At 45.1% G+C, this 13,144-nt stretch overlaps 1 protein-coding gene across 11 annotated transcripts in view; it reads right to left on the bottom strand.

Annotated features, from left to right (window-relative positions):
- Positions 1-13,144, bottom strand: part of LOC112826556 (glutamine amidotransferase-like class 1 domain-containing protein 3, mitochondrial) — a 59,258-nt gene that overhangs the window by 20,318 nt on the left and 25,796 nt on the right. For 9 of the 11 annotated variants that reach the window (XR_012378759.1, XM_073894428.1, XM_073894422.1 and 6 more), the window contains one exon: positions 7,276-7,444. The exons of the other annotated variants lie outside the window; for them this stretch is intronic. Coding sequence is in view for 8 of the 9 variants with exons in the window: in XM_073894428.1 (XP_073750529.1) it covers positions 7,369-7,444 (76 nt within the window). In the remaining variant the exon portion in view is untranslated. The remainder of the gene's footprint in view (positions 1-7,275; positions 7,445-13,144) is intronic. 11 annotated transcript variants of the gene reach the window in all.

Genomic DNA, 13,144 nt, shown 5'->3' with positions numbered 1-13,144 from the left:
AATGCTTTGATGAAGATTCCTGAAGTCTTCCCGTTGCCAAATATAATTTCTTTTTTTCAATTCTCAGAGTCCCCCAAACTCTGACAAGTGACCCTGTTGATCACTCCGTGTCTTTAAAACATTTTTCTCCTTTGGGTTTTGAGAAAACACTCCTAATTCTGCTGCCTCGCTTACAGATTTTTTTGTTGGTTAAGTGTCGGTGTTCCCTAGGGCTCTGCACTCAGGCTAGTCTATACCTGTGGCTCCGACTGTGGTCTCCAGACCAGGAACGTCATCATCCCCGCGGCCCTTGTTGGAAATGCAAATTACGTTGCCAGATGGAATTCAGGACACCCAGTTCAACTGGAATTTCAGATAAGCAGTGAATAAATTTTTATGATAAAAAATATGTAGGGTATGTCTCATGTAACTTGAGGACATACTTATCCTTTAAAAATGTGTTTATCTGCAATTCAAATTTAATTAGGCATCTTGCATTTTTTTAATTTGCTAAATCTTACAATCCTAAATGCAAATTTACAGTCTCTGTCACAGTCCTACTGAAATTCTGGAGATGGGGCCCATAATCTGTGTTTTAATAAGCTCTCCAGGTGATTCTAAGTTCCCGAAAGTTTAAGGAGCACTGCTCTATCTCACACCCGTGAGTGACCTCATCTGCTTGACATGACACTTCCCCCAAGCGTGGAATGCTCCTGAACTGCTAACTGATGTGAGTTTTCCTGAATTTGATTAACCATGTGACCCACCTCTGTGTGGAAAAGCAGGAAAAATGCAAAAATAAAGCAATCAAGGGCTTGGCCTTAGAGCAATTTTTCTTTTTTTTTAAAGATTTTATTTATTTATTTGAGAGAGAGAGAATGAGAGAGAAAGAGCACGAGAGGAAAGAGAGTCAGAGGGAGCAGCAGACTCCCCGCTGAGCAGGGAGCCTGAAGAGGGACTCGATCCCGGGACTCCAGGATCATGACCTGAGCCGAAGGCAGTCGCTTAACCAACTGAGCCACCCAGGTGCCCCTAGATCAATTTCAACTTGTCTTGGTGTGAGACAGAAAGATTTCGGAGGAGACAAAATGAGGGAGAATCTGTTTTTTTCTGCAATTCCCTGTAGAGAATTAAAAAAAAAAAAAAAAAAGTCCCTGGAAGCATGTTTGCTGCCCCCAGTCCCCTGTCCTTATCTCTGTAAGGGAAGGAGATGGAGGGATGAGGTCCCCCTGTAAGTGTGGGGGTCTGAGCCTAGAGGGGCCAGTGCCTCCCTCTGGAGCTTCTCTGAGCCCCCATGGCTTTTGAGTCTGTGGAAAGGCTCAGACAGTGAATTAGGTAAGTTGCGCAGTTGCAAGGTTCTTCCATCCAGAATAGTCTTAAGGACTTAACTCCGAAATTGTAGAGGAAGAAGTGGCCTTTAATCGAAATAGCACTGTTTATCAGTCTTACACAGTTAAAGAAGGCATGTACTGCATGGAGCACTGGGTGTTATATGCAAACAATGGAAAGAAAAGAAGAAAAGAGGGCGCTTGGGCGCCCGGGCGCTTCTCCCTCTCCCACTCCCCCTGCTTGTGTTCCCTCTCTCACTGTGTCTCTCTCTGTCAAATAAATAAGTAAAATCTTAAAAAAGAGAGAGAGAGAGAAGAGAAGAGAAAGAAAGAAAGAAAAGAAAGAATGAACGAAAGAAATGGAAGGAAGAAAAAGAAACCTTTTGAAAATAAAAAAATTAAAATTAAAAAAAAAGAAATAGCACTGTTCAAACACCTGTGGGTCACAAGATCCCATCATTGAAAGCCCTGCTCGCCTTCTCCCCACTAGTTTATTGAGCACCCACTAGGCCCTGGGGACCACGTCAGATTGAAAGAGCTGGTGGTATAATTCTTGATATGTCGCTATTATATGGAAGTAAAAATCTCAACGGTGAATGGAGACTATTAAAACGAGCTGCAGCAATTAAGCTTCAGATACTTATATAACTTTAGGATGAAAATATCAAGAAGGATAAAGGGAAAATCATGGAAGCAAGTAAGATACATTCCATAAAATAATAAAAGACAGGACCTTTATTAAAGGCTTGATGGGAAGAAAATATCACGAGTTAGAATAATGCTCATTATGTGTTGACTGTGTTCCATATGTCACAGCGGAGATCTAATTCTATGAGAGATTTCAATTTACAACTCCCATTGTGATGACTAGGTCCAGAGCCACCTACTGGCTTCTTCCCACGCAAGGGCCTGGGAAACCAGTTTGGCACAGTAGGTGGCACTGTCCCCCCTGGCTTTCTGGGTCGGGGGCCTCGAGGCACGTGGAGCCTTCCTTAAGGAGGCACTGATGACACCGCCCCCTTGTCTTGCTGCTGCTGCCTCCCCGGCCACCCCACCCCGTGCAGGTGCAGCTCCACCTCACTGGCCGCTTCTCCCTGAAGTCTCCCTCCGCCAGAAATGCCCTTACCCCTTTGCTCCACCGGGAAAATTCTACTCGTCCTTTTTTCAACAGGCCTTAATGAAATGTCCCCTCCCCTGTGACATCTACTTGAGGCCTCCAGAATTTCCAGGATGGTATGCTAAGGATGGGCGAGCATGTGCCCAGGGGAGCCGCAAATGACTACGCCTGGAGAGGTGAGAGGGTGGTGATGCCTAAGGAGAGGGGCGGGATGCCTGGGATGGAAACGCAGGGAGCAGTCAACATAGCTAAGGGAGGAGAAGGCACTCTGGGCAGTGGGGACAGTGGAAAGACCGTGAGTTATGCGTGCTGGAGTTGGGGAGAACCTACAAGCAGTTAGGTGTTTGGGGGAATTCAGAGAAATTGACAAGAGATAAGGCTGGAGACAGGAGTAGAGATCAGAACATTCCTGTCCTTTTAGGATGCTTAGATCTCATTCAGGCGGCATGATAGAATCACCCAGGTAGCATGATAAAAGTACACACCCCCCTGGGGCGCCTGGGTGGCGCAGTCGGTTGAGTGGTGGACTCGATTTTGGCTGAGGCCATGAACTTGGGGTTGTGAGATGGGGCCGGCCATGTGGCTCGTGCTGAGCCTGGAATCTGCTTAAGGATTCTCTCTCCCTCTCCTTTTGCCCCTTCCCCCACCGCATTGCAGTTCTCTCTCTCTCTCTCTCAAAATAAAAATATTTTTTGAAAAGTACACCCCCCCCCCGAGGTGCTGATTCCATAGATCTGGGCAAGGGCCAGAAATCTTCCATTTAACAACCACTCCAGGTGGCTCTGATGCATTTGCCCAAGATTGCATTTTTAAGAAACTTCTTTAAATGATGGGAAGCCCTTGAGTAACTTATACAAACACCTAACAAAGACTTGTGTTTTAGAGAGAACACTCTTGTGGTCTAAAGGAGGATGCAGTTAAGAGAATGAGGTTAGAAGCAGACAGTACACTTAGGCGGCCTTTTCTTTGGCCAAAGTAAGAAATGCTAAGGGCCTCAAGCACAGCAATAGTTTAGGGGACAATGAAATTCCCCCAACACCACCCAGGTGCTCCATTTCATGCTCTTTTTTGAGGAAAATATGGATCCTTCCCACAGAAGTGGGAACATCCACTTAAACAATGTCCCTGTGACTTTTGCAAAATCAGAGTTACTGCCCATTAAGTTGTGCAACATCCCTCGTGGAAGACCCAGACAAGAAACTGCTTCTTGATTCAGGGCAAGAAAAACTTCAGTTCCTGAAAAAGCTGGCCTGTGTCCTACTGTCAGGCAATAAGAATCATATTACTCAAATATTTCCTCTTTTTGCCTCAGCTCCAGAGAAGTAGAAAATTATTGTGCCCTACTGCAGTAATTGCTTTGTCCCAAGGACCCTGTAACATTGATTCCTCTGCTATATTAATGTATCTCTGGTCAATGTGCATTGTGTTTGATTTTGTAATAGCCTCTGGCTTTTCTAGAAATAGGTGGGGTATCATTTTAAGGAAATGCATTTTAATTTTACCAAAAATTGGTTTCCTTCAAAACTTTTATCTCAGTTTTGTTTTTTTTAAGGCTTTATTTATTTGAGAGAGAGAGAGAGGGAGAGCACAGAAGGAGCATGAGAGAGAGAAGCAGGGTCCCCGCTGAGCAGAGAGCGCTAAGTGGGGCTCGATCCTCGGACCCTGAGATCATGACCTGAGCCAAAGGCAGTCACTTAACCCCCTAAGTCACCCAGGCGCCCCGCAGTTTTTTTTTTAATGTTAATTTTTCTATGTAGTTAATCTCTGTGTCCTGCATCAGAACCTAAATTCCATGAGGAGAAAGACTCCATTTAATCGGCTGACTGTTGCAGCTTCAGTACCTAGCATCATGCCTGAGGGTCTAGGGTACCTGTATCAGTCAAGATAGACCAATTGTACTCCCCCACCCCGTGGGTTAAAAGTACAAAGAGTTTTTTTTTTTCTTGCTCACTCTACATATCCATAGAAATCAGCTGTGGGTGTTCCCTGCCTCTGACCACTGGATGATCATCATGACAAAGAAAAGAGGAGAAGGCACAAATCACTTGCTGGCTCTTCCCTTTCAAGAGCCAAACCCCAGTCACAGGCCAAGAAGGGGAAATCGAAACCCTGCTGGGGAGGGTTCCTGCTCTAAGGGAATTTAGTGATCACCCATTAACACTACCATAGGAATCAAATCATCTAGACTTAAAATTACATTGTCTTCAATTAGGTGCTCTGTCATTATTCTTTCCCATGTATCTTTAGCCTTTGGTACATTCGAAACTTATTTGTTTTATAATAGCCTGATTTCAAAGTATCTCACTACATTGTTGACTTATATTTAGGTCAAAATATACTTCACCATGCATAATATCTCCCTCCTATGAACAGCTCCGAAAGTCTAGAGAGCTGAATACTAACTTTTCCTGACACCAATATAGTACCAGAGGCCTCGGTGTTACCGGATTTCTTTTCCTTTAGTGCCCCCAGTTCTTGGTCACGCTGCTTCGAGGAATGAAGAGGTAGACCAGATGAAGAGTGGTGGGCAGCAAAGCTGTTTACTGAGTGATAGTTACTGAGCAATACTACAAAGCTCCCGAAGAGGCAGGGGACCCGAGAGGGTTGCCATTTGGCATTTAGATCTAGGGGTCTTAATGGGCTAGTTGGTGGGCTGTTTTAATCTGATTAACCCTCCAGGTGCCTGTCATTCAATCAGGTTTTTGTCATCTACCTATCACGTGGGGAAGGGTGGAGGGCTCCTTCCAGGGTGGTGTAAAATCCTTTAAAGGGTGATTTCCTCTTAGGGCGGGGCCCCTTGTCCCTGCCTGCCTGCCAACTATCCTTCATTACTAGTTGATTTTTACAGAGGGGTGGCAGTTTCAATGTTCTGTAATAGGACAGCCCAGGTAACCTGGAACCCTTTCACTTCAAAACACCTGAAAATCCTGGACAAAATATAACAAACATTCTCTTAAAGACATGCCTGAGCTTAGAAGAAAATAAGGGAACTCCAAGGGCCAAAAATGAGAATAAAACTGAAAACTACAACAGGAAGCCAGAGAGCCAAGAGTGTGTCAATCATGTGGTTGGTGGGGCTTTCAAGCTTGCTGCCAGCCTCACAATCTCAGGGTTGAAATTTTATTTTTAGAGCATGTGTGTGTGCGCTCTCATGGGCACAAAGTGGGGGTGTAGCGCAGAGGGAGAGGGAAAGAGAATCTTAAGCAGGCTCCACACCCCGCACAGAGCCTGACATGACACAGGGTTCCATCTCAGGTCCCTGAGATCATGACCTGAGCGTAAATCAAGAGTCAGATGCTTAACCAACTGAGCCACCCACGCACCCCTCAGAATTGAGTTTAAAGTCTTCATGGAAGGAGACCTCAGTCGAGAAGTTACAACCGAGACCCCAAATAAAGCTTGACTGCCCAAAAAAGACCTCGGCCCAAGTAAAAGATACGCCCAGAGTTGCCATATTTAGCAAATTAACAGCGTTAGAGGATTTTTTTCTCTGTCGATGCCCGTGGCTCTTGGTCACACCACTTCAAAGAATGAAGATAGACCAGACAGAGTGTGGGCACCAAAGCAAGGTTTATTGAGCGACAGCAAAGTGATAATACAAAGCTCCCGAAGAGGGCGGGGACCCGAGAGGGTTGCCACCCGAGTTTCTAGGTCTAGGGGTTTTTATGCACTTGTTGGCGGGCTGTTTTTATCCGATTAACCCTCCCAGCACCTGTCATCTAATCAGGTTTTTGTCATCTACCTATGACGTGGGAAAGGGTGGAGGGCTCCTTCCAGGGTGGTGTAAAATCCTTTTAAGAGTGTTGCCTCTTCGGGCGGGGGCCCCTTCTCCCTGCCTGCCTGCCTTCTAACTATCCTTCAATAGGACATCTAGTTAAATCAGTAATGCAAATGAACAGCAAATAAGTTTTTAATATAGTATGTCCAGTATTGTATTTGGGACATACTTATACTGGAAAAGTATTTGTTGCCAGTCTGAAATTCATATTTAACTGGGAGCCCTGTATTTCATCTGACAGCCCTAGATACACCAGAAAAATTATCCACCAGTATAGGGAGACAAGAATGCCTGCCTATCTCCATGTGGGCTCTGAGTAGGGGCAGGAAAGTATCCCCCACAAGAATTAACAATCATAGGTCTGCCCTTCCATGGTCTTATGATTTGACTTTATACTACGCGCATGATCCTCATCTACCAAGCCAGAAATTAGCATAAGAAATGCTTTCCACCCTCCCCACTCCAAGACCATGAAATGCAGGGACTCCCAGCAGAAGGAAATAAAACCTGCTGTGAGTAAGGAAGGGCTGCGCCCTCAACTCAGGCCACTGTGGGGATCCACAGACAAAACTCTGATACGGAGAGCAAAGGCAGAAGGAAATGGAGACGAAATGAAATGTCCTTATAAGCTGCAGCCCATCGTCAAGTACTTGAGGCAGGCAGAGTATAATGTTCCTCCAGGAAACCCAACTGTCTTAATGCTAATGCCTTGTTAGGGGGAAAAACAACCTTAGCTTGACAATAGCTAGGCCTCCAGGGTCTTGGGAGTCTTCTTTAGCAGATGAAAGTACTTTTGGAAATTTCCCTTTGCTTTTACCTCCCCCCAGCTCCAAAGTGTATAATCAGCCGTTCCTCACGGCCCCAGGGCAGCTCTTTCTGCCCACGGGTCCCTGTGTTTTAATAAAATTACCTTTTTGCACCAAAAATGTCTCAAGAATTCCTTCTTGCCCATGGGCTCCAAACCCCACCACTTCAAACCACATCAACCTCACTGAAGATGAGTTCACGAGCCAAAATAACAAAACAGGGGAGATTGCTGGTGTACAGCAAGGAAGGCTGGCCTTGTCACTTACCAGTTAAAAAAGTGAAAGGGCACACAGCCTTTGAAACACATCCAGGGTCGTTCAAAGCTGATCACTTCACCGTGTTCCTTTAGGTGGGGCAAATCACAGTATCCGGTTCCTAGACGTCAGACTATGATTCTCGTCGGGCCCACCATCTCCTACAGATCCATCATCATGGCTGAGGGGAAAAAAAGTCACCAAAAAAAAGCCAGTTTTAGTGCCAGCAGGCTCAGCATTCACTAATCCATTAAGAATAGATCTTAAGGCACTAAAGGGCTTTTAGTCCCCTTTTCTCGCTAAGAAATGCTTGTTAACTAAAACTAGAGGGACACCTGGGTGGGTCAGTCAGTTAAGCGGCTGCCTTTGGCGCAGGTCATGATCCCAGGGTCCCTACTCAGCTGGGAGCCTGCTTCTCCCTCTGCCCCCCACGCTTGGTTTGTGCTCGCTCTCTCTCCCTCTCTCTCTGTCAAATACATAAAATCTTTAAAAATAAATAAAAATAAAATCTTAAAAAAAAAATAAAACTAGAGAAAAGCCGGAGCCCACCGCTTACAGAGCCTAAACTCCAAGGCTGCACTTCCCTGAATTTTCCAGAGACTAACCAACATCGCAGTGTGCCTGGGACTTTCCCGGCTTTGGCAATGAAATGCCTCAGTCCCGGGCACGGCAAGAGGATTGGTCATCGAAACATTCTTCATTTTAATAAAAGGCAAAGAAAGAAATATGTGAATGTTTTCCTCTGTATCCTCCTACCAGCAACATTCAGGCAAAATAAGCTAATAATTATTTCAAGAGGTTCTTGCAGAGAGTGTCCATAATGATGGCATGCGTATATAAAGACGCATACTCCTTGAGCTTTGGTTTCCTCATCTGCAAAATACAAGCAAACATGGGAGCAGAAGGTTTGGGCAAGGATTAATGAGACTGTGTTGAATATAGATAAAGCTCTTAGCTCGGCTGCTGGCCCATCATAAACACTCAAGACAGATGGCTATTTTGACTATTAAGTTTCAGGCTTTTGTAGCATTTAGATCTTATATTTCAGAAACATTTACTAAATGCTTCCATTTTGCACATTTTGGGCTTGAAGTAGAGGTTTTGTTGGTATTGCTTGATTATTCTCACACAGCTTGTCAGAATTTATTGACAGATGCAAATTATTTTCTCTTACTGTGTTTGGACACTTATCTGATCATTCATCTTTAATTTTGATATCCAAAATCTTCATTGACACTTAGGGAAAATAACAAGATCTCGATACTCCCACTTTTTAGAAAGCAAACTTGATGTACTTTATCTTGTCTGCCTATCTTTATTTTTTTCCAAAATGTAAGAGTAACTGTAAAAATTGCATTCTTTTTTTTTCTATCTCCTACCATCAGTGACCCAGAACTAACAGATGTACTTCTAACTGACTGATTTTCAAAGTATCCAAACTCTAAGTAACCTCTAAATTAAGTGTGTATGTTATGTCATCCATTGTTTTACTGGCAGAGAAGGGGCTAAAAAAACTCATCTTTCCCGTCTGGCATTAGACTGCACTGAGCATATGAGTATTAACAATCTTTTAAATTGCTATCAATTTGAAGATATTACCTTCTCTCTGTTAGAAGGACATAATGTTGAGGCATTTGGAGTTGTGATAGATTTGCCCTAAGTCACCCATAAATTCTTATTTGGTCTCCTTTGTGGCCAGAATATAGTATAATGTACTGACTACTTTGGATATTGATAACCAATAAGGCTTATCTTTGTTTGACATTTAAAAGTCCTAAATGGGGTCAAAAATACGTGATCTAAACTAACACTTCTCATGCTTCAAGGTGCACACAGATCACATGTTGAGAAACTTAATGAACATAGATTCTGATTTAACAGGTCCGGGCTGGGCCTGGAATTCTGCATTTCCAGCAAGCCCCCTGCGGACGCTGGTGTGGACCACACTGCAGCACGGGTGTAAGGCAGTGGTTCCCAGAGCGTGGGTATGGCACCAGGAGCACAGACACCACCTGGGAACTTGTCAGAAATGTTCATTCTTGGACCTTCCCAGACTTTCTAAAAGAAACTCTAGGGGCGCCTGGGTGGCTCAGTTGGTTAAGCGACTGCCTTCGGCTCAGGTCATGATCCTGGAGTCCCGGGATCGAGTCCCGCATCGGGCTCCCTGCTCAGCGGGGGGTCTGCTTCTCCCTCTGGCCCTCCCCCCTCTCATGCTCCATCTCATTCTCTCTCTCAAATAAATAAATAAAAATCTTTAAAAAATAAAATAAAAGAAACTCTAGGGACAAGCCCTCCGGGTGACTCTGATACGCACAGTTTGAGAACCACTCTTCTCAACAAGTAAATTTGCTTGCCTAGATGAACTAAAACACATATTGGGTTATTTCCCAGGAGGAGGAGAGCCAAGGCTGTCTTGGGGCTAAGACAACCACGCCAGACAGGCCAATGCCCAGTTAACTGCCAGAAATGAGCCTTTGACAGATCCACCCACACTGCTGAGTGGGCTTTGAGGGAACAGACCCTGCCAGGTGCCGGCTGAAACTCTGTCAAGCAGGTATGTCCCCTGCCATCCAATGTACAGGCCGCACCGACGTCCCCGCTCAGCGTCAGGGAAGTGTGACATGAGGTGACAGCAACGCTCAATTGCCCAACAAGGGAAACGGGCAAGTGCTTACAGCATCTTTTTTTCAGTGCTTAGGGTCTTTAAAGAAATAATTTGTTGCCCAGTGGAGCCTGACACAGCTTAGGAGAAATCAGACAAAAGTCAGAACTGCATGGAGACAAGAGATAGCATCTGGAGAGATCTGTGGGCCCCAGGGAAAGACTGAAGAAAGAGCCGGCTAGAACTGGAGAGACTGTAGGGCTCTGAACGAAGCCAGGTACATATCTGGAGAAGGAGCAAGCCTTAAATCCCAGAGTGGAAGGCCAGAGACCAGTAAGTGCTGACTCGACGGGAGGAAGGGAACATCATCAGTAAATCTCAGAATCTTAGGCTCTCAGCTTGGCTACAGACGGAATCATCTGGGTAACGTTAAAAAATACTGATGCCGGCCTGTCACCCCTAGAGAGTCTGTTTCATTGGCCTGGGGCCTTACCTGAGGAAGAGATTTCTAAAATCTCCCCTACTTGAGTTTTTTAGATAGCAAGGGTTAAGCATCTTACACTGAGGTCAGCACTGATCTTAGAAGTTGTGAGGGGCCTCACTGTACATAGATGATCAATGAATTGGCTAGAAAAACCATCTCCGCTGCTTATCCCCACCTTCTCTCCTCTTTATATTATGCTCTGGACTTAGCTCCTCTCTGGCTGCTGGTAGTTCATAGAGCACCTTTTTGCTATTCAGAAAAATGCTCCCCTTCTTCCAGACACCGTGTCAAGGACTGCGATATTACCCTACAAGCATGCTAACAATGTAGCCTACCACAGTTTCATGGATGGTGGCAGAAGACACGAGACTTCTGGGCCAGAAACAAGGGACTTTATTACTCACAGAAATAGCAGAGTGTCAGCTTTTTCTCGCAACAAGAAAAGCCCCTTTGCCCACAACAATGGAAAGAGGTGACATCTACACATGCAGGGAATTTCATTACAGGAGAGAAACCTGAATTCAGGGAACCCAAATCTTCTACAGTAGGCAGTAAGCCTGCTTGCCCTTTCCTCCACAGAGATAATACTTCTACTTTCCAAGGCTGTTTACTACGCACATTTTTCAAAAGATAATCTGGAATAAACAGTCAGTGAGTCCGCTGGCAAAATGTGAAGAAACGTGTGAGACCCAGGCAGAATTGTCTTCCAGCATACTTTACTTTCCTCGTCAGAAAAATTGTTATAAAACAATGATTTCATCAGAATGAAAAACTTCATGTTTCTGCTATGCCGTTATTATCGCAGTCCTACAGAGCTACCAGGTCTATGATGTAGATGGAGCCCTCCTACATAGGAGCGGTTCACAACCTATGCAAGTGTACCGTGTGGCATTTCCTATTTTTCACTTACTCGCCTACTCTTTAACCTTCTTGGCCCTATTCAACCTTGCTTTTGGACTTACTGTATTTTTCAATCATGTCATTCCTAAGCATTTTCCTTCTTACACCCCAACTTCCCACTAATTATTTACCTTAAAATTTTAATACTTTTATTTTTTTAAAGATTTTATTTATTTATTTGAGAGAGACAGAGACAGCGAAAGAGGGAACACAAGCAGGGGGAGTGGGAGAGGGAGAAGCAGGCTTCCCGCGGAGCAGGGAGCCCAATGCGGGGCTCGATCCCAGGACCCTGGGATCCTGACCCGAGCCGAAGGCAGACACTCAACCGACTGAGCCACCCAGGCGCCCCAAAATTTTAATACTTTTAAACATGATCAGTCCCATTCATTCTTGGATCTATTCCTTGTGATTCATGCATTGGAGCAACATGAGGGACACCCAGGATGGAGGCACACAGATTACCTCTGCAACTTAAACTAGCAAAATCCACAGATAATGACTGAGTTCTGTACAAATGACCCATGCTAAAGATGAGACGAGACAAGAGATGTCTAAGAGCAATGACAAGGTGTCAGGACCATGAAGATATTTCAAGAAGACATGATATGCCACAAGTAAGCAGACACCTTACCAGTTACAAGAACTCAAATGTAATTTCTGAGAACTACACTGAAAACATGACCAAACAAGAATGTGCTGTCATGTATAGGAGTGTTGCAACAAGAGGAAGATGATCAGTATGGATTCTTAAAGGGGAATAAAGAAAAACAAGTAAACAGAGACCATCTAGGGTAACCTAAAAGGACTGCATCTGGTGAAGACCAACAGAGAAGTATCCACTCTGTGGGAGCAGGGACTTGTGACTGTCCTGGTGAATGTCCCTGAAATCCCTGTCACTGTTGTCTTCCAGTCCTACTCAGCAAGCAGTATCTCATTACTCACCTGACTTCCCAGCCACACTGCCCTAGGGAAAGACCCTACACGGTGAAAGTATCTAGCCTTGCAATGGAAAGGAACATCCAAAGTATAAAATGGCAGACTGGCATTCTGATCTATGCCTCAGCCTTTTTTTTTTTTTAAGATTTTATTTATTTATTTGAGAGAGAGAGAGAGAAACAGCATGAGAGGGGAGGTCTCCGGGATCATGACCCAAGCTGAAGGGAGTCGCTTAACCAACTGAGCCACCCAGGCACCCAGCCTTTTTTTTTTTTTTTTTAAGATTTTATTTATTTGACAGAGAGACACAGCGAGAGAGGGAACACAAGCAGGGGGAGTGGGAGGGAGGGAGAAGCAGGCTTCCCCTGGAGCAGGGAGCCCCATGAGGGGCTCGATCCCAGGACCCTGGGATTATGACCTGAGCCGAAGGCAGACGCTTAACGACTGAGCCACCCAGGTGTCCCTATGCCTCAGCCTTTTTAAAAGGTTGAGGCAGTCCCTCCCCAGTAGAGCTCAGCACTCAGGGCTGGATCCTGCAGGGTCACTCACGTGACCTCATGAAGCCATGTTCCTAGCAAAGCCCTGCTGGATTGGCCCATTGGTCTCTTTAAATTCTTCATTACTCCCTGACACCAGCTGTTCCCACAGTCAGCTTTCATCCCTCCACAGGATGAGCTCCTGAGCTGATACTGGTCCCCCAACATTCCAGAAGTCCATGGAGGCACAGCAGCTCCAGAGCCTTTCAGGAAAGCCCCTGCTGTCCATTTTAGGACATGCAGGCAGAATGTTACCCCCCGGGGCAGAAGTGCAATTCCTCAACTGTCCAAAAACTAGAATAGGGGAGGGACTTGGAGCTACCATACTCACCTAGGGTCCACATTCATGCCCTCCCTCACACATTCATTCACACAGCACCCAGAATGGGGCAGAGATGATTAAACGTACTGGAGATACAAAGA

Source organism: Callorhinus ursinus, unplaced genomic scaffold (genome assembly GCF_003265705.2).
Source record: "Callorhinus ursinus isolate GAN/ISIS: 27379988/994484 unplaced genomic scaffold, GSC_fseal_2.0 scaffold7, whole genome shotgun sequence".
NCBI lineage: Eukaryota > Metazoa > Chordata > Mammalia > Carnivora > Otariidae > Callorhinus > Callorhinus ursinus.
Note: the sequence above shows the minus strand (reverse complement) of the source record. Positions and strands in the feature narration are given on the sequence as shown.